The sequence below is a fragment of the Copadichromis virginalis genome, linkage group LG7, assembly GCF_057382275.1.
Source record: "Copadichromis virginalis isolate Kocher_CV1m ecotype Utaka linkage group LG7, C_Virginalis_male_GT1.1, whole genome shotgun sequence".
NCBI lineage: Eukaryota > Metazoa > Chordata > Actinopteri > Cichliformes > Cichlidae > Copadichromis > Copadichromis virginalis.
The window spans coordinates 38,765,368-38,790,486 of record NC_140624.1 but is presented as its reverse complement, the minus strand read 5'-3'; the positions used below and the strand labels follow the sequence as shown (position 1 = coordinate 38,790,486).

Sequence of the window (25,119 nt, the reverse complement as noted above, 5' to 3'; positions counted from 1 at the left end):
ACAACAGTACTTGTCTGACTGCATTGTGCCAAGTGAAAAGTGGAGGTGGGATGGTCCCAACTTTCTGGAAACAGTTTCAGGATGGCCCTTTCCTGTTATAACATGACAATTGGAACAGAAAAAGGCCATCCATGTTTTGAAGAATTGTTGGTGTGGTAGACCTTGACACCTCTGCACAGAGTTCTGACGCACAACCTGACAGAATACTTTTGTTGGTCTGACTCACAAATGTGTTTCTGGAAGAATAGTCAAATTCCCATTAACACACTTCTAAACCTTTTGGAAAGCACTCGGAAGCGCTGGAGCTGCTATAGCTGCAAAGGAAGCATGCATTCACATCATATTAAAAATGTGATGTCAGTCAAGTTCATATGCGTATGAAGGCAGACGAGCAAATATTTTTGGCAATATAGTGGATTTGAACCCTTCTGGTCTTCTAGCGATACTTTGCTGGTGGGTCCCACTCATGCCCTGCGAGTGGCAGCAAAGCACCGCTGAGCGTTGGCGCTACAACACAACACAGCAGAAGAAGTGTGAACACTTCAGTAGATTTACGGATGCAGGGAAATGGGGTAAGGGTTGGTTTATTTTCCAAGCGTTTCATCAAAAATGACATAAAAAAATCTCCTATTGATCGGTTATACATTTGTTCTTAATTTTAAATCGGGGACGATGCCTGTCATGACGTGCAATCCATCGCTAATCGTGACAGCTGCTGTCCGCCTACACATAGCAGCATCTCTGTCACTACTAGCCACGTAGCGCCTAGCACTGTCTGTGGTGTTATTTTAGCTCGCTTATATTGGGTCTAATTAAGATGTCTTTAATGTTTGTTTGACTTTAATGTCAAGTCAAACAAACATTACGCGGACCGCAAGGAGCTTTGCAGGCAGGGACTTCAGCTGGAGCCGCTAGCCGGTGACAAAAATAACCAGCTAATTAAATTTTCATTCATAGGAGCATCTTCAAGAGAAGCACTGCTGTTGCATCATCAGCTGGTAGTAAAAGACAAAAGCAGGGCGCCTTTTGAGTCTGTCCTACATTTCGCTCAGTTGCATGAGACGCATCAGATCTATTTTTGCATGCCCCCATGGTCCAAAAAATAAAAAATAATCTGGGTGTTGGAAAGCTGTGGATTTTCAGGGAACTCAAACTGTCTTATGTGTGTGAACTTTGTATTTGTTGTTCAGTTCTCCACAGTACTTTATTATGTGTTGTTATTAGGTATTGTTCCTATGTGGAAGGTGCGGGGTGGTTTTTGTTTGCTCTTTTCATATAGGTATGATCTGTAACTGAAATACGTGCACTTACTGGACATTTTATTCGGCGCAGCTTGCTAGTATTGGGTTGTTCCCCCTTTTACCTGGTATGGATTTAAGCAGGTGCTGGAAAGATTCCTCCGAGATTTCCTTTAGCGCATAGGTGTCAAACTCTGGTCCGCGGGCCAAATTTATGCCTTTATATTCAATTTTTCATCTGTCCAGTTTCATATGCACTGATTCATGTCAAATGAATATATTTCACCTTTAAAAGGCAATGTTGTCCACATTTGGAGACAGGATGGGGGTGGCGGTAGTGGGAATTTTACAGTTGGATTGTTTTAATTGTTATTTTATTATCAAGAACTCATTGGTTATGTTTTGTCTATAAAAATTCCCCAGTTAGGTTTGAGTTGCAATACAGTGGAAGCTGCTTTTAGAAAGCCCTCAGGACAGCTGACATGTGTCCTCTAAAGAATCTAAATAAGACACAAAATATGCTTCCTGTTAAAATACATCAGTGTCAAAGTCTGTCACCAAAAATAAGTAAATAAAATAAAATTTGTGTCCATGAACATGCATTAGAGTGTATGTGTGTGTGTGTGTGTGTGATTGCTTCACGTTTGCTCAGATAAGCAGTGAATGATGAACCTTTTATTTCCTTTATTCCAGTTTGCCTGAATCTTGCTGACCTTTAATGCTGACTGGCCCCTCCAGCCATCTAACAACATGCAAGGATTCTACTCCAAGCTCGACTCCTCCCCTTCTTCGTCCCCCTTGTTGGGACCTGGCCTCAGGGGAGATGGTGCTCCCGTACCTCTCAGCCTGGCTCTGGAGACGGAGAGAGCTCAGGCCCTCCTGCAGACTTTCAGTTCCGCCTCCCTGCTGGCGTCGGCAGGACTCGGGATGTTCTGTGTGGTGGCAGACCACGTCCTACAGCTGTCTGTCATACAGCAACACTTGTGGCTGCGTGCTGTCTTGGACAACGCCACGCACGGATTGGTGGGGCTGTGGTCATGGGCGGTTGTTATTGGACTGAGGAAAAAGAGCGATTTATATGAGGTGTTACTCGCAGGGCTCCTGGCATCAATCATAGACCTGGACCACTTCTATATGGCTGGATCCTTATCACTCAAGGTAAGACTTTCGCCATAGAGGGTTAATCTGAATGCTTAATAAGCTTACAAATGATAGGGTACAAAGTATTCCCTAAGTCCTTCACCTTTCTCTTGGAGAGCTAATTATTTAGTGATAAAGTCTTAAATGCACCCATACATGTGCCATTATAGTAGATTACAGGACACAATGTTCATTATAACCTTCCCACTGAGAGAAAACACTGAAACAACCCATGCAGAAAATTTTAATTTCACAGACTTGTTTTTATTTTTAAGCCTCATGAGTTGCTATTTATCAGGGATTGTAGGTGTTTGTGTTTGGCAGCAGCCATGTTTTTCTTGTAAATGTGTTCAGTTTCTTTGTCAGATAATCCACGGGGATGCTAAATCAAACGAGCGAGCCAGGAGAACCAATGCTGGAGTGCAAATGGTTTCTACTCCAAATGGCCACTGAATATTAATAAGTTTGGATCCTTATGAAAAAGATTTTTTGGGGGGTATTTTGCCTTTGTTACATAACAACAGTTAGACACAGAAGAAATGATGGGAAAGTAAGTGGCATGCAGTAACAGGCCTGGGGCAGAATTCAATCTGGGCTTTTCTGATATGGATTTTATGCCGGGAACATAGCACAATCCACAGGGTGAGCTATGGTGACGCACCAAGAAAAATACTACTTCATTTTATATGTATGTTAAAAAATGACTGTCATCCATTACATCATTGAAATATTGACTATTCTTTTGGTCTTTCAGCCCAACAGTGTAGCAATGTATCAAAAATTTAAATTGTATCTTTAGACACTTTCACTGGCAGAAACACAGCATTGGTTCTCATTTCTTTAGTTGAATCTACAAAAACATGTTAGTAACTTCTTTCATTGTGTTACTGATAGAGAACACACACACAGACAGTAGATAACAGTTTAATTGACAGGCATAAAACTGTATGTCAGCACCAACAAAGTGATTCTCAAAGAGCAATTAGCTAAACACTTGGTATATCTTAGCATGGTGTGCAGTGTGAAAAAACTGAACAGCTTCTATAAGTCATATAAATCCAAAAAGTTCCAGCAAAGATCTAAGAGACGCATCTGACCTGTCAGTTGATCCATCTACATATACATATGCATACATACATTTAGAGTAGGGCTGCCACGATTTGTCGACTAGTCACGATTACGTCGACTATCAAAATCGTCGACGACTGATTTAATAGTCGACTTGTCGTTTGAAGCTTTGTAAGATCGCAAAAGACGCAGGAATAATAGCAGGATTTAAGAGTGTAATAACGGACTGAAACAGAAGATGGCAGCACAGCATGTACAAGGATGCCAGCTGCCGTTAAACCCCGAAGAAGAAGAAGCAGCTGTGTCCCAGAATTCATAGCACGGCCCAGCTTAGTTTCCAACAATGGCGGTAGCTAGTTAGTTTTAATATTACTCTTATTATTCTTTCTGGGTCACAAAATAAACGTTTAACATATTTTCAGGTGAGAATGTAGCTGTGTAAACCTCAAATATCGGCTCAGTTTATCAGGACACCACATATTTTCAAAAGCGCTCCGACGTTTTCGGAGACGTCTGTTACCCACTAGCTCGATAGCTAGCCGGGGGCTAGGTCACTAGCGCCGTGAGAACACCGGACTCCCGGCAAATTGTTTTCAAACCCACCGCCGTCTTTCGCGACTCAGGTTAAATATATATGAGTCACTTAGATAACTTAAAAATGTTGTTGTTTGGCTTTTTTTTTTTTTTTTTTTTTTTTTTTTTTTTGTATTTTATTTGTTCCTGAGTAAATCGGTTTGGCTGAGATTAAAGTTATAGTTTTTACACAGCTGAATAAACGTCAAGCAGACAGCTGATTATCAGAAGTGTGAGACGCTCCAGAATTTACTCCGGTGTCCTGTTATATTTTAGATAGCAAGGAGTTTATTAAACTTTACCGAAACAATCTGCAAATTTCATTAAAATTGAATAAACTATCATCTTGTCTTTATTTTTAGTTAGCACCTTAAAAGCTTAAAGCTGTAAGCTAATGATAGTTATATAAGAGCAGATGCTGCTGGTGCAATAAGCTGTAGTTTTACGTCCAGTGATGGTTGCTGCATTTTATTTTTGAAGGACTTTTTGTTTATTTTGGATGATGATGATGATCTGATTAGTCGACTAATCGCATAAATAATCGGTGACTAGTCGACTATCAAAATAATTGTTTGTGGCAGCCCTAATTTAGAGATGTACCTCATTAGGGCTGCCACAAACGATTATTTTGATAATGACTAGTCACCGATTATTTTTGCGATTAGTCGACTAATCAGATCATGCATGCATCTGCTCTTATATAACTATCATTAGCTTACAGCTTTAAGTGTTTAAGGTATGTGCTAACTAAAAATAAAGACAAGATGATAGTTTATTAAATTTTAATTAAATTTCCAGATTGTTTCAGTGGAGTTTAATAAACTCAGCTGTCTGCTCCTTGCTATCTAAAATATAACAGGACACCGGAGTATATTCTCCAGCATCTCACACTTCTGATAATCAGCTGTCTGCTTGACGTTTATTCAGCTGTGTAAAAACTATAACTTTAATCTCAGCCAAACCGATTTACTCAGGAACAAATAAAATACTAAAAAAGGCCCAACAATAACATTTTTAAGTTATCTAAGTGACTTATATATCATGTTTAACCTGAGTAGCGAAAGACGGCGGTGGGTTTGAAAATGATTTGCCAGGAGTCCGGTGTTCTCGTCGGCTCTAGTGAGCCTTGCCCCCGGCTAGCTATCGAGCTAGTGGGTAACAGACGTCTCCAAAAACGTTGGGAGCGCTTTTGAAAATATGTGGTGTCCTGATAAACTGAGCAGATATTTGAGGTTTACACAGCTACATTCTCACCTGAAAATATGTTAAACGTTTATTTTGTGACCCAGAAAGAATAATAAGAGTAATATTAAAACTAACTAGCTGCCGCCATTGTTGGAAACTGAGCTGGGCTGCGCTATGAATTCTGGGACACAGCTTCTTCTTCTTCGGGGTTTAACGGCAGCTGGCATCCTTGTACATGCAGTGCTGCCATCTTCTGTTTCAGTCCGTTATTACACTCTTAAATCCTACTACTCATTCCTGCGTCCTTTGTGATCTTACAAAGCTTCAAACGACGCGTCGACTATTAAATCAGTCGTCGACGATTTTAATAGTCGATGTAATCGTGACTAGTCGACTAATCGTGGCAGCCCTATACCTCATACGTGTGTGTGTGTGTGTGTGTGTGTGTGTATGTATGTGTGTGTGTGTGCTGGAGCATGACTCATGACAGGATCTCCACAGTACAGAACACTGTTGACATGGATTGACATGTTTCCAAAGGATATATGTGGTGCTAACGCTGTCTCTCACTGCTCTTCCAGGCTGCTGTCTCACTCCCTCAGCGTCCACCGCTGCACTGTTCCTCTCTCATTCCCATCATCTGTCTCACTCTCCGCTTCCTCATGTGGCTCGGGCGCCTCAAAGACGCTTGGTGCTCCTTGCCATGGATGCTTTTCATTTCCATGGTGACACACCACGTCCGGGATGCAGTGCGCCACGGCCTGTGGGTGTGCCCATTCGGCAACACGGCGCCGATCCCATACTGGTTATACGTCAGCACCACGGCGACGCTCCCTCACCTGTGTTCAGTGCTCATGTACCTGACGGGAACCAGAGATGTGATATTCACTAAACACGGGGTGGCCATCGATGTTTAAGGCATCACCAACTTTGGATCACCTTTGGATAAAAATGTTCTTAGTTATTTAAAATAATTATCAAATACCTTTAAATTCTGAAGAACACGTATATATGGCTATGAAGACATTTTTCAGTTCATTTGACATAAATAATGAAAACTTTTTCTTTTCTTTTCTCACAAAGAATGAGAAAGCTCATTATATTATAAGGAAAGCAGTAAACGTTTGACTTTTCATTGGTGGAGATGGCTGTAAAATACTAAATTAGCTTTTTGAAATGGGAACATCCCAATATAAGTGCCAATCACTGTTTTTGTTTGTTTGTTTGTTTTCCTTTTCATGGCATGGATTTGTATCAGAATCCTCTTCAATAACCTGGGGACTAAATGTAAAGATGTGAACCCTCTTTTTACTCATATCTTTTTTACCAGGGCTTGCCCAACTTTTTGCTCACCTACACAACACCTCACAGACTTAAACCCCGATGGAGGTTCATCACTTTTACTGTCACTATCCAGCCTCATTCAAAGGGCGCTGAAGGAAACGTCAACCAAAGGCAAAATCAATTCCAGGCTCTGCGAGACGTCTTTCAGTTTCACTCTTAGTGCACCTCAAAACTGTTTTTCTTTATAGTACGTTAAAAATCTGCCCACATACGGTTCTTTATTTCCCATGTCTATTACCAGCAGCTAAACAAAATGTCCTCTTTGGCTGTTAATGCTTGTAATATCCAGCATGTCAACATACTGCAACTTTCATTTTCCTGCCTGGAGAAGCCTTAATGTGCACTCAGTCATAACTTTTCCTGTAATGGTCAGTTTTTAGAAATCAGTTTGTAGGGTAAGTTGAGCCAGCCACAGAAATGGATAACATCAAGTCTCCTTATTCCAAAGGTGAAACCTTGCCAACAGTGAGTTATATGTGGCTCAGAGGCTTCTTTACTGTGCACGTCAATCATCACAGGAAGGGAATGAATCCCCTTTTAAGACATGCTGTAGTAAAGATGCTCAGTTAGGTTTTGGCTTCCTGCTGTTATGTATTTCTTTGACGGCTTCAAGCTCGGCCCTCGTCGTTTGAGCAAAAACTGTGACGGACGAGTAAAGTCGGTGTGATTCGGTGTCCTGACACAGCATGGAGTGAAACTTGAAAAAAAGTTGAGTTTAGATTTAGATCATCAAAATGGAAGAAAGGGGACATGCTGTGTTAATCATCTGTGCGTGGTTCCAGCATTTTTCCTCCCATAATGCTGCCATATTTATATGGCTAACAGTGTGAGGTACAGTCTGTATCAGGGGTGTCCAACTCCAGGTCTCAAGGGCCGGTGTCCTGCAGGTTTTAGATATCACCCTGGGTCAACACACCTGACTCAAATGATTAGTTCATTACCAGGCGTCTGGAGAACTCCAAGACATGTTGAGGAGGTAATTTAGCCATTTAAATCAGCTGTGTTGGATTAAGGACACATCTAAATCCTGCAGGACACTGACACTTGAGGCCTGGAGTTGGACACCCCTGGACTATATGCTGAAATTTAGCTTTTCAGCGGTGAAAACGGGGTTTGCAGGACTGTTTGTTTTCACTCATTATAATCACTTTGCTGCATTATCAGCAGCAAAGATATACCACATATAGAGTTTTTGTCATTACACTGTTTTTAGATGTAGACCAAATAACATAAACACTCATTAACAGTATTATACACTGGTTTAAATGATGCTTAGTAATGTTGTATTATAGTGGGTTTAGAAATGGGTATTTGAATATAAGCAACATGCTTTCAGTATAAGAGAAGGTGGACTTGAATTGTCTGTTTCCAGATGGAAAACAGGGATACATTTTTGTAAAGCTGGTGCTTGGTGATTAAGGTTGTAGTTGTGCCTGTTGTCCACTAGGTGGCTACTGTAGTTTCACTTTTGATGATCTTTATTTATTTATTTATTTATTTATTTCCATTAGTAAGTGGAGGTAAGTCAGGAATATTTAGTTGTGATTGTGAAATAAAATAATGGATGAGGGGGAGAAAGTTTGAAAAGTGCTCATTGTTTGGGGGAAGAAAAACAAACAAACTTGCTGGTACATAATAGTTTGAAGTGCTCTTTATTTGATTTATTACAGGCTTGTCTGTTTTGTTGCTACTTTCTTGGAAGGGTCACAGAACGGATCGGAAACAACTGTTTGAGTAACAGAAGCGTTGAGTAACACTGGAGTTTTAAATAAAACAAAACCAACATAGAAGACAAAGGCATTGTAAAGCTTTGCTTATGACTACCAGGATGCGGAAAAACAGCTTTAACAATGGCAAACAGAGCACCGGCCTCCACTTTACACTTATTTAACTTGAAGTTTAGTGCTTATGGAAGGAATTTACACGCTGGCTGTTGTCCCACTTTAACTGCCAGTGTCATTTTCTCTTTTATGTTTACCATATGACTTTAAGTGTTGGAATTTGCACTATTTAAGTTTTGTGCTTTAAAATAATGTTTGTATTTTTGGACAAATATGTTTTTGGTTAATAGTAAAGTATATATTAACAAGATAGTTTTAATGTAGTGTTATTTTATCTCAATAAAATGTATCCTGTGTATATTTGCTGTGTTTTTGTATAATGACTTGCATCTTTCTGAAGTTCTCTAAGGGCTCTGAAAGTTTTTCGTCACGGGGTAAGGTCTGGTTATTTGCTCAAAAATAAAGAAATGAGGGGGGTGGGCATACTTTTAGCTGTTCCCCTGTTTTCCACGGGATTGCAGAGGATCCACGTGTTTGATTTGGCACTGATTTAACATCCTGACACAATCCTATTTTTCTGGGCTTTCGTCCAGCAGTAGGAGTACACTAGCTCAGGCCGCCTCCGAGATCTTTTTGTGTGAAAGGCAAATGTGCAAACTGCCAGTCTTAACCTTTCACCACCAGGAGGCAGCATTTTACCAGAAAAGTTTTAGTGAAGTGTCAAAAAAAACCCAGATAAATGCAGCCTTTGGTCTAATAAGACTTTGGTTCAGTGGTGAGTACTGTCACCTTAGAGCAAGGAGATTCTGGGTTCAAACCTCACAAAGGAAGTTATCTGTGAAGGATTGTTGACTTTTTCAGGCCCTGCTCCAGCATAAGTTACTGTAGTGACAAACCCTGATAAGAAACGAACCACCTTCATAGTCCTAAAAAGCCAAGGTTAACCCTGACATTACCGGAGACAAAATCCTGCTTCACAGTGCATGCCTGGTGGGATAAATGTTCTAAGATCCCTCGTTAAGCACAGTTGAGTGCACAGCTATGAAACACTAAGCATATACAGTAATTGTCTGGTCTGAGATACATTAACCAAAAGGCTTACTTGGCAAAGCTCACTGTTGGTAACATAAGACAGTTACCTCCATTTATAAACTAACGATGGCAAACACGAGCAATAACAGCTTTTATCTTTCTAAGTGGTATTGTCTTAAACTGACCTATAGGGTCAGTACAAAGCCCTTGTGCCAATGTGCTAATACAATACTGTGTGTATTCCACTCACAGTACGTTTATACTTGCTCCAACTGATTTACACTGCTCAAACAGAAGCGCAGATTGGAAAATGAATCTGTGCATTTTTTTCCTTTTATCACCAAGATTATAGCTCTTTATTTGGCTGAGAGTGTCACGCCCGACTGCACCAAGTACACTATGAGATTTAAATATCAAAGGTTTCTGAGCTATAATGTACGGCTGTTATGATAGGCATAAACAGAAGCACTGAGAGCCACAATGAAGACTTGTCTTATTTGCACCACAAACGTTGCCTTTTATGTTATATTTCCTTACATGGTGTAGAGATATTCATCACCCTTCTTTGACTTTATTAGTAGCACTACCTGGTGCCACCAACTTTGTCTGTCTACGACAAAGTATCTTTGCGCTAAACCCCCCTGCACCACAAATAAGACTGTTGTCAAAGTGTGATGAGAATATCGGGGTTATTTCCTTCTAATTATTCATCTTAAAATTCCTTGTCACGAAGACAAGAAAAGGTAGCTTAAGCATTTAGACGTCAGAAACTGCCTCAAAGAGAAAAGGCCTTAAGGGGAAATTCTTTCAGCTTTTACACAACGCAAAGAACCAAACAATAACAGACATCTTTTTTTTTGAGTAACTCTAGACAATTGGATTTTTTTTCCATCAAACAACCAAAGAATAAACTGTGATACACAAGGAAGTAGATAAACTTTATAAAACAAATGCGCAGCTGTACTGAAAAGATAATGGAAACTACGGACAAAAGGTTAGTGAACCATAACATTGAATTTTCATGGGAAACAAAAGAGAAAAAAAAGGAATAGAAGTGTGATAAAATAGTTTTTTTTTTATTTCACAGACACCAGGACAGGAAGGAAGAAAAAAAAAACAGCTTATGGTGATATTTGTTGAACACGAGGAAACAAAAATGACTATGTACATCTGAGAATGGATGCCTGAGTTTCATCAGAGTTGCGAGAAATAAAAGTCAACAGGCTCCTCTAACTGTCACATATCGCAGAGGAACAGACTGTAAATGAAGTTTGTCCACACAGAAAAAAACAAAAAAATAACAAAAACACCAAGAAAGACAGAAAGAACTCCATAGGCATACACTTACAGAAAACATGTCACATTGAACCCTTAAAAACAAAATAGACAGGGTGAACAACAGTCACTGATATAACAATAATAATGATAATAATAGTAATAGTAAAAACACATCTTATTTATAGGCGCCTTTTAAAATATATGGCACTGTGCCCGGAAACTTGAATCTGATGGATGGTTTATACAATTTATCAAAGTTTACTTTGAATATTTATCATAAAAATATCTTTAAAACAGGTATTTCACTTTTACATTACTGTGTAGATTGGAAAAATATTAACTTTATTACCTGTAAATCCAGTAATTATGGCAAAGTGGCTTCTATGTTATATTTACCATCTTTTTTAAATTCCTAATTTGGCCTTATAAAACTGAATATTTAGTATAAAAGTCACACAGAGAGCAGGTAGTGGGTTCACTCTTGATTAAAGTTTTTTTTGACTGGACCTTGGAAGGACAAGACAAGCATAAGAAAAAGAATTTACTATACAAAGATTCAGCTACAAAGATTGTTTTAAATGACAAAAAGATGACATTCATTGCACCAATAGTAATATTTAAAACAAAAACAAAAAACAGAAGAAATTAAAATCAAATTTGTGTGCACATTCTAGTACAAAAGCTCCGAATGCATCCTTTTATATCTCACATCCATCAGAGCCCCGAGTTTACTGGAACACAATTTAAAAAGGAAGTAAAGGGCGGGTTCTCAAATTGACTCTGTGAATAATTTTTTAAATATTTCACTGTCTTTGTGAATGTTGCCACAAGAATGGAGGAAGGAGAGTGTCAGTGAAAAGAAAACATCCATTTGTGGTTCTATTTAAAAAAAAAAAAAAGGAATTAAACATTGGATAAGGACTAACTCAGTAAACACGTTGTCCATACAGTAATCGTACAGTAACACAGCTTCATATAACTGGGGGGAAAACACACACACACACAATGCTGGGAAGACTCACAAGAAATGGCTTAGCTCAGGCTATTAATACTATTGAAGTCTCCCTTCAATGACACTGTATTCACTTCCAATTCGTCCAATGAGTTTTAGTATTGACCTAGAGTGATTGACAGGGAGCATGTAATGCATTTACCTATGTAATATTGGTGTAGAATGACAGATTTATTAAAAAGAAATGTCCTTAACACAAGACTGAGCTAAACCATGTCTGTCAATCTACCCCAAAGATTATGTTTTTTCCTTACATATAAACACCACATATAACATAGGTATGCATTTTTTTAAAGTTTGATATACAATAATATACAAAAAAGCTTCAACTGGATCCATGCATAATATGTGGAGCTAGCTTGAGAGACAATACAGTTGCCAAACTGGGAAAAACAAAAAAAAGTTGGACTTGGATGCACCTTGTGTTTCTGAAATGACAGCCAGCAAAAGAAACTACACAGCCTTAGATGAGCAGAATGTAACAACCAAACCAGCAGAAAGAAAGAAAGAAAAATTGCTTCTCAAGCAGAAGAGCCTCTCGGTTCCATCTGTGGTGCAAAGCTAGCAGGACACAAGGTTTATAGGCACAGGTGTGAAAAGCAGGACTAAAGCAGACAAGCTGTATCGGAGGTATTTTTAAGTGTTGGCCACCCAGAAATCGAGTGTTTTCCGTGAGGCGATGGGTTTTGAGACAGATGTACAGTGAGCGAGGGTTACTCTTGTCAGTTTATTGCGTGCGTGCTCATCTCCACCACCGCCCAGCATGCACTGATCTACCTCATAAACTCAAAGGTTAATTGAACAGCTGATGCAGGTGGTTCTTGTACAATCTCTGCAGTTGATGGCAACTATTCGATCTGTGCCAATGCCCCGCTGTTTATTTCCTCTCCCCAAATGTCCCCTAAAAAACAAACAAAAACCCCAAGAAAAATCAGCATCCTAAAACCATCGTTTACATTCATTTTAGTAACTGCAGTGAAAGCCTAGTGCTGCGTACCCCTTTCGATGTTAGTTACTATGGTGAACAAGACCGTAGTAACCACCCAGAATGCACCTCTCTCGTGTATGGACAGATATGAGGCGTGTGAGTACACACATTGTTCCTAATGATATCAAATGCAGCACTTTCTGCATCACTTTCCATGTTTCGTGTTACAATAAAGCAAGCTACTTTGTAGCACTTTTTGCTTTTGTCCCCTCAAAGGCCCTTTGAGGGCCCCTTTTGATCTAAACCTTTGCCCTCATTTCATTAGTAACATCACTCTAATCTTGTAATTTATTAAAAAAATAAAAATAAAATAAAAAACATGATAAGGAAACTTTTTTTTAACGGCCTCATTATGTCATATTTTGTCTTTAAAAGGCTGACTACACCAGTCAGTTTATGACAACAATTTTCATCTATTCCAATTAAATTTTAAGTTCCAGCTCTTCAGATTTACTACTTTCCTCTTTTTCTTATGATTTCATGGTTTGACTTAATAATGAATCTGAACAAAACATACTCCCATTTTTTTTTAACACAATGACCCTGGGGTTATTATTATTGGCATTATTGGCATTGACAAAACAGCTGAATATGTATGCTCTAATATTCTCTAGATGACTAAGAATCCATGTATTTTCATAATGCTGGTGATCTGTGAAAGGCCAGTATCTTTCCCTCTTTCTTTTATGAGAGTCTTTCATTCGCACACATTTAGAAACAGTGAATGGATGGACAGAAAGAACTACAATAAAAGAAAAAAAACCTTTACTTAATATGCCAGACAACATAACAGGGATATCATGCAACATAAAATCACTTGTCATAAATGAAACAAAGTCTATTAAACCCCGGACCTCATTCTCTATGTCCATATTCTCCCTCATGCCAGCAGCAGGTGACAGGTTGCTCCCTGCCTCCCACCTGAGCCCATAATGCCCGTCATTGCTTCTTTGGCATCAGACACGCACAGAAATTAGCAGAAGTGTTGCTTCCTTCACAGCATTGAGTCGGTCAATCAGTCGAGGTGAGAATGAACATGTGTTACCTCTCACAGTGATTGAGAGTGTGAGGAGTTCTGGGTGACGAGTTGTTCCAGAAACAATGTTCCCCTTTGCTCCTGTTTGGCAGCTGCACTTGTTTTTCCTTATTTGTTGCTTAAAAGTTTAAAAAAAATGTTTGGGGAGACTTGACAGAGCACTGGTTATGAGTGAACTCATATGTCCCTGTGCAGTGTTGCTCCTACAGTCGTGTGTAGTAGTGAGCATTGCTGAAGTGAAGAGGACTGTCCCTATACCCATGGACGGCAGGTAGGAGTCTCATGTTGCATTATGGGTAGTGCACTTGTAGTCACTGAATATGTCCAAGGAAATCTTTCAAAAAAACTGTCCATCAGTCAGCCGATATAAACTGGTAATGACCTTACTTTGTCAAGCTCTTTACATGAGTTAGTTCCTGCTGCCTTGGATTCTGGATGGACTCTTGAATGACGCTCTGTGGTTAATATAGCCAAATACGGACGGTCAGCATGTTAACAGCGGGGAATGGTACAGGCTGACACACTGGTGAAACCCCAGAAGGGGCTGATGGGTTGAAGATGTTTCAAATTAACCTGAGATGAGAGGAGAAAAAGCTGATGAAAAATGAAGATGGGAAGGGAGCACGTGAAGGAGAGCAGAGTAGAGGGAAGCAGGAGGGAAAAAGGTTTTACAAAAGCACAGATTTAAATAGCAGAGTTAGATGACAGATATACAGCCATACTTAGAGGGTTATAATCTGTGTGTGTGTGTGTGTGTGTGTGTGTGTGTGTGTGTGTGTGTGTGTTAGCCTTATAATCACAAGTTGGCTAGCTATCTGAAGGGTTGTCTGAATGTTGTTTATAGCATTCTTTTGAACCATTTTGGTTCTTCTTTAGGCAGTGGCTCACTAGCTTAGTGCTCTTTTGAGGGCATTTTGCTGTACTTATACAAATTTGAAAGAAGTGACATTTAATTAGGAGTTTAATTATCTCCTTGCCACAGAATCTGTTCACCATTGAAATGTCTGAAACTGTCAAAACTCCCAAATGTGCTCATCTAAACACAAAAACAGACAGGTATGTTCACATATGCAGCATAGTTTATGTAAGGGGGGGAATAAAAATGGCAAAAAGCCTCTAAAAAATAGTAACAGTTTCTTACATTAGATTGGGATGGACTTCATCTTGACCATAGAGGTGAGCTCTTGTTTGGTGGCATGATCACGTCGCCTCTGTCTCATCCTGGATATACAAAATGAAACATCAACACTGACTGACAAAAACTTTAAGAATGCCAGGCTATCCAAAAAAAAAAAAAAAGAAGAAAAAAAATGTTACTCAAACTAAAACAGAGACACAGACCACACAGTCATGGACTGTGGATGTGGGATATGCCTGTGTGTGTATTTTTCTTACCACACAACAAAGATGAGGGAAAAGATGGTGGTGAGGATGACCACTGAGAACAAAACCAGGAGAATCACCAGACCTAAATTACCTTCATCCCCGTGTTTAGAACCTGGGTGGGAAGAGAAGAGGAGCAGAGGAGAAGGGAGGTTCAGCAAAACAAGCAGGGTGGGAGGTACAGAGAAGGACAGATGACAGAATTCACACAGGACATTGCAGAGAGACGAACGCACACATGATGGAATAAGCAGATGTAAAAGTGCAGTGAAATAAATACAATAAAAGTCCAAATTGGCATAACATGGGGAGAAAAAAAAAGAAGTTTACACATCTATGTGAGACAAAAATGGAAAGAAAAAAAGCTGTGTGTGTTCCTGGATTTAATTACTCCCTGGTGAGAAGCTAATTTGAAATCTGCCATTATGGCTTTTCATCCAAACATGCATTTATTATACTGAGAGGAGTAAACAACTCGCTTTCACATACACAAATGAGAGAAAACATCAACCCGAACTGTAAAAGTACCAACACATCCAAAAACGAAAAAGCAAAAGTGCATATTACTGACAGCATTAAAAGGTGATTTATGAGCACATCTGCAAACGACAGTGCTTTCTCTCACACGCTGACACAAATAGAAGAAGACATCTGCTTCACAGGACACCAGTTTAAATAATCCAACAGCACCAGTCACAGGCTTTTAGCCTGTCCTCCACTGCCAAACCTGTAGTTGTCTCCTTGTATATACTGCGTGTGGGTGGGTGTATACTTGTTGTGCGTATCCTGGATGTGTATATTTTAGACGCCATGCTTGCAGCTGCAGGCTGCTTTTAACTCTGTTTTTTTCCCATGTATACCTGAGCTTGCCATGTACTTTGCTTTCATCCAGTGTGCACACAGCATCGTAGAAAACATGACAACCCACAGGTGCCAATTACTGCAATTATATGTAATTTGGTGATGAAGCCAGGCACAAGCTACTTGCACTGTTCTATCAAGTAACAAGTAATAACCATAATAAATGCCTTCCTAGAGATTGCTGCTGCATCAATGCCCGATGAGCCTTCTCAATGCCACCAAAACACAAGGTAAAAACATCTCGTCTTGCGCTTATTAGGCTATGATTCGCATAGTTCAGTGGTTTTCAATCATTTTCATCTAATATATGCTCAAAAAAGGGCCAATAGATACACTGAAGGACACCTACATCATTAAAAAAAGATATTTCTCTTTTTTCCCCTCTATCTCAGTAACTGTTCATCTGATCCACTTCAAACTTGTTGGGCATGTTACTGGAAACTGGAGTAAGTGCAGTATCAAGTGCACTTAAAAATCACTTGGACAAGAGGTGTTCATATTTTGGCTAAAAATTGTTCTCTGATAGTAGTATTTCCTCCACAGTGACTGCTGTCTACCCCATGCTATGTGTGAGGGGGAGGAGGAGGACCACACATACACACAAGGGAAATGTATAATTGGCTGTCTTTGTGATGACATCGCAGACATTAACGCATCCCCAAGCCTCTTACCCTTAAGTTTGACAACCACAACTAAGTGCCAGACTACTCTCCGAACCTAACCCGGAGTCTGGGACTCTCGAGTTAAAAATGTCTTATGTTTTGTAAAACTTTTACAAAACATAAGGTCAGGCCATCCACACTAATTCAAGGGGCTATTGGGTCAAAGAACCAGAAAGACCTTTCTAAGTGCTATAGGAAAGCAAAATGCATATATAAACATAATTTTCATTCTACTGCTATGTGTTTAATTCCTCTAATAACTGTAAATAATGCCTCAGCTTCTCAGCTGTTGAAGATAACTGAGTAAAATCTAGACAGAGGGAGAGCGGAAAAAAACAATCTGCTAAAAACATGCTAATAAATGAAAATCATTTATGGTTAAAATTACTTAGTAATGAAACGGTAATAGCAACTGTTACAGAGCAGGTCTAATATTAGTAGTGCTAAAAGGGGTTGTGGTAATTGTGGTAGCAACCTAGGTGGTGTAGTACTAATCTAGTGACATTAGCTGCACTCTAGTTGACCCCCAACATAGCTGATTGTAATAACAGTTTTCATTTGGTGTCTTACCCCGTGACTTTGGAGTGGAGGCTTCAGGCTTTGATTTGGTTGGGAGAGTAAAGATGTCCTCTGGCTCCACATCAGGCTCAGGGGTGGTATAGTCTGTAAGGCAAACACAGGCCCAGAGTAAGTTTTTTACTTCAGTCAGTAGACAGGAATAGTACAAAGCCTTTAATAAAAGTTCTAATACTACTCTTAACTGAATGTGATTCAACTTTAAGTGTATTTAAAGATAATTATTTGATCGTGTTACCTTTTAATCAAATCTATATAATGCCTTAATTTATTGATCGCTTTTTGCATCGTAAATTTACTCTCAAAATAAAATGACTGATACGGACTACTTTAATTTTTCCTCCTACCTTCCCAGGGCCTGCCGAGTAGCAGAGGAGACCATTCACTCCACTGGCTCTCCGCGTTAATTTCATCACGGGTTCGGACCTGAACCTGGTGAAGGTGGCCTGCCAGAGCGTCCCATATTACAATTGAATTATCCAAAGAGTAAATCTGGTTAAAAAGAGAGAGAAACATGTCAGGGAAGGAGCACACACACACACACACACACACACACACACAAACAAGATGGTAGCAGTCAACTTGGAAAGTTAAAACAAAGAAACCGCAATGCAGAAGTTCATGACCAACACTTCCCCCCTTGTGTTTAGCTGTAGTGTGTTTAAAGTGACCTACCAAAACAAAAACAGTGAAACAGTTGTGCGGCTTTTAATGTTTTATCTCAGTTTATAAAAGCAGAAAGTTGTGCTTTATCAGTTGGAAATCAAAAAATTATTTTCAACTGCTGGTAAAATATTTGAAACATTTTTTATATTTTCTCCAATGTGCATGTTCAAGTTTATTCCTAACTACAACCCCATCGACATTGAAGTGAAATCAACGGTCTTGCTTACGAACCTCTGACCAGAACATAGAGCCCTGTGGCCTATATCTGATATGAAATATCAAAGGAAAAGCATCATGCTGGGGCCAGGAAGAGGGAAATCTCCATGAGATCAGTAGCTTCTTTGGATACCCTCCAAGTTCCTTCACCAACACTGACTCTGGAGGGTCTGGTTTTACTGGAAAACACAGGATTAAATCAAATTTGATTAAGTATTATATTTTGTTATTTTCACTGGGCAAAAAACATACAAAATCTCTCATGCTGTTTTACTTTGATGTTACTATTGGTGATCAAAAACTCTAAAATAATGACGTTAATGAAATAAAGTATGTTGAAACAAAATCATGACCTGGTACAACTGGTACAATGAATCCAATTTAACTTCAATGATTTCATTAACTATTGTCATTGTTTTAAATATTGCCCTCACCTGTGTGTTAAACAAAAATGCAGAGAATGGGAAAAATGGTGAACAACATCTAATGGCCATTCACAGATCTCAAACAGCTATGAACGCCTCTATTCGAGAGCAGTGAAAATGTAGACAGTGATTGTTAGGTAGTTTTTATTGTTTTATTTGCTTATTCTTCAAAAGTTATGTTATACATATTTCACCAGACACAGTTTTCTGTAGAAACAGGAAGCTGACCCTGTGACACTGGCATTTACCGCAAGAGACCAGTACAGAAATACATATCCGCAGAAGTTGACTTGCATTATATTATTCTTAGAAATTGACCTGCAACACACATACTCTGTGACACACACACACAGCTTACACACAGACAGCATCAGGACCTGCGTAACAGGAAATGTGATTATATTTGCATATTGACGATGTAACCTATAAAAATAAACGAATACTGCAGTTCGGGGTGATTCGCTCTGAGCTTTTCACCCGTGCAGCACGTTAACCTACACAAGTGTCTCAGTGTTGTTTATTCACCTGACTGTTTGTTAACTGTAAATCTTTGACAGTGATGCAGCAAAACAGGATGAATTAGGTCATAATATGAGAATCACAAGGGCATGGTCATAACAGCAGTAACAAAGACAGGCGTGTGTCATTAGATATCATGATGCATTGTCTTCTGTACACACCAGTTTGCTTTAACTTTACCTGTGCATGTGTGAAATTCCACTTTGTGTTCCCAGAATTTGTTTTGTGTGTTTATTCATAATGCAGGTAATATTTTGGAAATGGGAAAAAAATCCTTAAAATGTAATGTATATATGAGGTCTATATTACACAAGTGTGTTTAGCGTGATCTTACATAGCTCGTGTAATTTAACACTGGCGGTTGTATTCTTAGACCCAAGTGCATTCGTCTCTGTGATTCTAAGGGTATGGATGGGCTGCCAGAAAGCAGGGTGAACTACATCGCAGTGCTTCTGGGTGACGTCCACGATGCATGGGCTCCACTCTTTACCATTGCTTAAAAACACACAAAAAATGCTATTTAGAGTTAATGACAACTGAAATATGTGCTAAAAACAGCAAAGATAGTACAACCAATTCACCACAGCTCAATACTGAAGCCTCTAAATAAATGTCAGGCTGATATAAATGTAGTGTGTACATGTCAGCTCTGAGAGTCTGTTCCGCCAAGGCTTATGGTGTTTACAGTGACCAGATAAAGCTGTGTAGTGTGTGGTCTGTAAATTCCAGATGAATTATTAAGAATCAGTCTCTTCTAGTGTTTCCCAATAAGAATTTTTTCGAAGTGTGCCAAACATTTACCAGTGAGACAAAAGATAAAATGAACAGAAATGACAATGGCACAAGTGAAATTATTTACCTCAACAGCAAAAAGGTAACAGATCTAATAGCCCTTTTGTGGTTCAGTGCTTCAGTATGCTTACATCTCAGAGTAGAAAAGTCATATTGTGACTGTATTTGTTTACACTTATTATTTATTTGTTGAATTGTCCACCAGCTGAATGTCTAATCTTTACTCAGCAGTCCTTAAGAGTCAGTCTTGTTCCTGCTAGTGTCTACTGCAGTCCATGAAAACACTTTAAATGTGTATTGTTTCCTGTTTGAGAACACTACAGTTTGCAAAGGTATGCATGCCCAGCTTAAGAGCCATATGACAAGTTGGAGGAAGAACAGCAGACTCAAAGAAGGATAATTTGATATATACTATATATTAGCATACTACTCAAACTATACACACTGCATTCAAAATTCAACTCTGTGCAGTAACTAGCTCTTACCTGAAGGAGGCATTATACTCTGCTGGCAGAAAGGTCTTTACAGTTTCTACCCAGGAGCAGCGAACATGTGTGTGATTGGGCACTTGACAGGAAATGGTCAGCCGCCCAGGGGGATCTGGGGAACAGTAGTAAGGCATAGATCATTTTCAGGATAGAAAGGGAGTGATGTTTTTCAGAGCTCTGTTATAAGTTGTTATATATTTTAAAGTTTATATGGCTTGTCTTCAAGTCTAAAATTAACAGCTCGGTGTCTGTGCCCTAGTTTCCTGCACATTAACCAAAATATTGAATGACCAGTACCATGGAAAAATTCCCTGAACTTCAAAAGGAAGCCTACTTAGGGAGATGCTTCCTGTGCAAGACAGTTATAGGAAGTGGGAGGCAATTTTGTCTAATTGATAAACGATAAGACCAGTTTCCTCTGAGGACCAGCATTGGTGCTCTGATTATCACTGTTTCAGTAAGTTGTCCTGTTAAATTCCTTCATTAAAAATGCAGATCCAGAGGGAAATAAAAACATGTTGAGATAAATTTGTAAAAGAAATGAGAATTTCTCAGGGGCACAAACATAAACTTCCTCTAAGATCTGTAGGGGATTGGGAGACTTACTGTATACATGGGGCCTGTAACACAGGGATGCAAACAGGTTTCTGCTTAGAAAACTGAATTTTTGAAGGCTGCAGTCCCATGCCAAAAGACTAGATACAGAACAGACCTTTTTAATGGTGCTAACCCATAAATTAAGAGCAAGCTTAACAAGTCACAGGAACACTTACGGCCCAGCCTGAGTTTTATAGAACGGAGGAGCCGCCCACTGTTGTCATAGCAGCTGTAGGTGCCCTGCGCTGAATGGTTGACACGCAGCAGGACTAAGCTTCCATTTGGTGTCACTTGATGCCATGGTAACACTGCGCTGTGGCTGAGATGCCACGACACAGGTAACCTAGTCAGGGACATGTTAGACTTTGGTTATTATGCTTTAGGGGACTTTATCTCAACTCCAATCCTAGATTAGAACAATAACAGTAAGCACCTAATATCAAAAACATACATGTTACAACATTCATTTATAAAGAAACTACAACTAACACAACATCAGTACAGGTTATATTACATTCATTTTTATTGTGCCAGCCCCCCTTTTGTTTAAAATAAAGAAGTACATCTTATTACTTTTTTTGAGCAACACACTACTTTCTTCTGCTATGTAAGTCAAACAATAACAAAATGCACAGTTTGTTGATGCCATTAAGAAGCCGTCCTTATTCATGTCAAGTCATGTACATTATTTAGCTGCATTATGACAAGAAAGGTGCAAGTAAAGTTAACCAAATTAATGATAACTGTTAACTTGCAGCTATTGAAGCCAATAGTAACTGTATGGGCAGAAAACTACTGTTAAACACGCCAGTGCTTCACTCAAGCATGACAAAAACAGGATGAAGGCACATACAATACACTACAGGACAATGAACAATTTTAGCAGTAGAGTAAAGGCATGAATATACCTGAGACTGACCATTTGAGCAATTAGGTATACGCCATAAAAAGATAAGGTTTCTATAGTCCTGTGGACGACACAGTATATGTTCGTATAATCAACTAATTCTTCAGAATCTTTTCCTATGGAATTTGCTGGCATTATGCTTCAGTTATGTGTAGTATCTTATTTTTGTCTCATCTCTGTAAAGCTTACGGGTTTTTCTTTTAAGTAAGATATCTGCTGTTAAGTTTCTTTGTTGTAATTAAGGCCTCGGTTAAGCAGGCCTAAAGACCACTTGGCAACCTCCAGTCACTAGTGAAAAATATATTCCTATTGGCTGGCAAGTGGTTGTTGGCTAAAATTGGTTGAGGAAGGAGTACTAAAAACCTCCTTGTGATTGCTTTGGTTGCTAGAGGATTGCCGCATTCACCCATGGTTCACCCAAGACCCTGGCCTATCTGCACCAAACCACCAAATTGTAGTAAAACTTGAAAAATTGTGCTTTACAGCTGAAACCAGCACATTTAAAAAGGTGCAACATTATATTTTCCTGATTTGCACTGCATCTTAGCAAGTAAGTGGCAAGTCTTTGTGTGTCAATTCGATGTCTACCCTACATACTACAGGAAATAGCAGCAAACTGAAGTGACCAAAGTAATCAGAGGAGGTTTTGGGGGCATTAACATGTACTTCTTTGCAATGAATTTAACCTGGCAAAAGCAAGCAATTTCCTGCAACAGCTCTGGGAATACACGCACAATTCCCCAGCGACCAGTGGTTACCAGTGACTGACTGGCCTTAAGCCAATATGACTGAGGCTTAGCGATTGAATTCACAGCACACTCCAGCAACCACTCTCGAAACAGCTTCCCTAATGACCCTAATGGTAGTTAACAGATGGCCGCAAACTGGTTTCTAGGCCGATGACACTGGGGACTATGGCAAACTTCTTTTGACACCAACATTAAAAATGAACCTTCTGAGTAAGAAAATAACTAAGAAAAACAATGAGTCTAACAGTTTTTCAGTATATCAATTAATATCATCAAAACCTTTATGACAAATTTGCTCTGCGTGCAAATGCATGGAGATGCTATACTGAACAACTCTTTCCAACACCACAACAAGTGTGCTAGTGTGTTGCTCTTTTTTCTTCCTTACCTGATTTCCGAATTATTGCATGCCAGTGTCACATTCGACTCCAAGCGCCCATACTGCTCGCCTGACACTGCAAACACAGACATCGCATAAAATATTAAAGCACTGTGTTGTCTGGCTTGCAGTATTTGCACATTGCACAATCTAACATACCATGTGTCAGCATTGTCTGTATTAATGTGATTCAAGCGGCACCATTTACAGTATATTCTGCCGTGTCACAATAACATGACCATACAAGGCAAGGGATCCTGCAGACACCAGGCTGAGGAGACTTTGGCTCACAGTATAAAGCTGCTCCATCATTAAAGTAATATTACTGTGTATCAGCAAATCCAATCTGGGAGCCATTTAATAATGGACAGAGGATCAGTGAAACGTTTCACCAAAATACCAGGAACATCCTGTCGTACTGGCTTCTACAAAAGGAGACAGTACGGCAGGTCGTGTGAGAGTTTTAAACTTGGAAGTGCTGTAATATGAAAAGTGTTCACTTTCTACAATATGGAACCTTCAATTTTCTTGTTGATAATGCTCACTCATTGATTACAGAAGACTCAAAATCACCTTGGTTTCCCAGTCTTAACTTCACAAAGACACAGTAACATATTTCACGGTGACTTGTATTTATTTCTATTTCAAATTACTGCTGTATTGAATAATAGAGATAACTTTAGTTTTATCTGCTGAGATTTTTTAGGTTTTATCTCTGATATCCTCCTCTTCACCAGCTTTGCTGCAGCTATGCTTTAATCCATAGACAACTATGGCAACCTAACAGTTTAGGGCTTTTTGGTATATTATTTATTAAACAATGTAAGATTAGATACAGATGTAACCTTGTAGTTTTAAAGATCATTCTCCAATTTAAATCCAGCAACAATGGATACTAATGACTCTGGATATGAAATTTTGATATCAGTAATATTCTTTGTAATCTGCAAAACTACAACATGCTGTCACACAAAATTGCAGGGTGGTGCAGATTTGAAGGAATACTAAGACTAGTGTATACCTGAGCAAATATTTGAGGTGGCTGTAGTGATTTGCAAACTTGATACACTATCTCCAGTATGAGTATCTGTGTGTATGTTTAGCTTGGCTACAAAAAGTGAATGCCAGCATTTATAGTAGATTCAGTGTGAAGGAAAAGAAAAAAAAAACAAAAACACTGACTGCCAGTCTGCCACGAACACACCTTCATTAATGTTAACCTCAATCACTCAGGCATGCATACTCCCTGCCGACCTCTCCTCCCTTGGTAGCAAACAATCTACCCCAGGTTTGTGATTCTGCATTTTCCATTAATTCAGCTTTTTTTGTATCTTATTATCTTGTAACAAACTTAATAAAGTGGCTTCATTAAGCTGAAACCTCCTTTTATGTTCAGAAATCACATGGAGAAGAAGAGGCATCTACTATATGTTGTTACATATATTATTTTTCCCCCTCCCATAACAACTGCGTATGCCCTTTGGGGACCAACTAAGTAAATCCTAAATTAAATTTGACACATACTCAAGATGACGACTTTACTGACAGCAGTTTCAATATTTGGTTTTCACTGGCACTCCTGCTGTTAGTAGCTGTGCAAAATGAGACCGCTGGGAAAAGAGGAACAATGATCCACAGTGACTTTGTGGTTGCATTTATATTTTTGAGCGTAGGAGATAAATGCTCAAAGAGGAGAGTACAAAGCTGAGTGACATTAGAAACAGAGCTGTGATAGAAAGATACATCTAAAACTTTCAAAATGAGAAAAACGCTCTCCAGTTTCAATAATGGAAATAAAAATAAGCCTGCATCTTGTTATTTACGGTTTGAATTAATTTGATCAGTTTAATTGCTCTTCAATCAACAACTTAATGAGTAAGATCTGGAAACATTAAAAGAAAAAAAGCTTGTAAGGGTTCAGGCAAAACTCAAACAAAAAAAATCCAAAAAACAAAACTACAGATTTCTGAAAAATAAATAAATACTTTACTTTTACGATTGCTAGATCAAGGTCTTAGAGACTTGAAGGCACAGAATCCAAGGTGTTTGAAGTACAGACTGACATTTCTGGAGTCTTTAATGATTTGGCGTGCCATACCATCAACCGATGTTGGTGGTGGTTGGTTTTATCCAAAGTCTAAAGCCAACTATTTCCTTTTCCAGTAGGACTTGGCATTTCCCCATGGTGCCCAAACTACTGCCAAATTGTTTCCTGATGTCACTA

The 25,119-nt window shown here is 39.1% G+C and overlaps 2 protein-coding genes across 5 annotated transcripts in view; one reads left to right on the top strand and one right to left on the bottom strand.

Annotated features, from left to right (window-relative positions):
• Positions 1 to 509: 509 nt before the first annotated feature.
• tmem267 (transmembrane protein 267) lies at positions 510 to 8,689 on the top strand. Its single transcript, XM_085463325.1, has 3 exons — positions 510 to 572; positions 1,932 to 2,396; positions 5,786 to 8,689. The coding sequence occupies exons 2-3, from the start codon at positions 1,989 to 1,991 to the stop codon at positions 6,119 to 6,121; spliced, it is 744 nt and encodes a 247-aa protein (XP_085319451.1). The 5' UTR covers positions 510 to 572; positions 1,932 to 1,988; the 3' UTR covers positions 6,122 to 8,689.
• A 1,727-nt stretch (positions 8,690 to 10,416) lies between these two features.
• Positions 10,417 to 25,119, bottom strand: part of il11ra (interleukin 11 receptor subunit alpha) — a 56,498-nt gene continuing 41,795 nt past the window's right edge. Inside the window, exons 3-13 of one of the 4 annotated variants that reach the window (XR_014921384.1) lie at positions 22,905 to 22,971; positions 21,037 to 21,203; positions 20,261 to 20,375; positions 19,318 to 19,478; positions 18,055 to 18,218; positions 17,505 to 17,649; positions 17,152 to 17,244; positions 15,071 to 15,173; positions 14,817 to 14,896; positions 14,063 to 14,248; positions 10,417 to 12,552 (exon numbers count right to left, since the gene is read on the bottom strand). Coding sequence is in view for 3 of the 4 variants with exons in the window: in XM_085463323.1 (XP_085319449.1) it covers positions 14,818 to 14,896; positions 15,071 to 15,173; positions 17,152 to 17,244; positions 17,505 to 17,649; positions 18,055 to 18,218; positions 19,318 to 19,478; positions 20,261 to 20,375; positions 21,037 to 21,203; positions 22,905 to 22,971 (1,094 nt within the window). In the remaining variant the exon portion in view is untranslated. Of the gene's footprint in view, positions 14,270 to 14,816; positions 14,897 to 15,070; positions 15,174 to 17,151; positions 17,245 to 17,504; positions 17,650 to 18,054; positions 18,219 to 19,317; positions 19,479 to 20,260; positions 20,376 to 21,036; positions 21,204 to 22,904; positions 22,972 to 25,119 lie in introns of all 4 variants that reach the window. The other 3 variants (XM_085463323.1, XM_085463322.1, XM_085463324.1) reach the window with 3 other exon arrangements.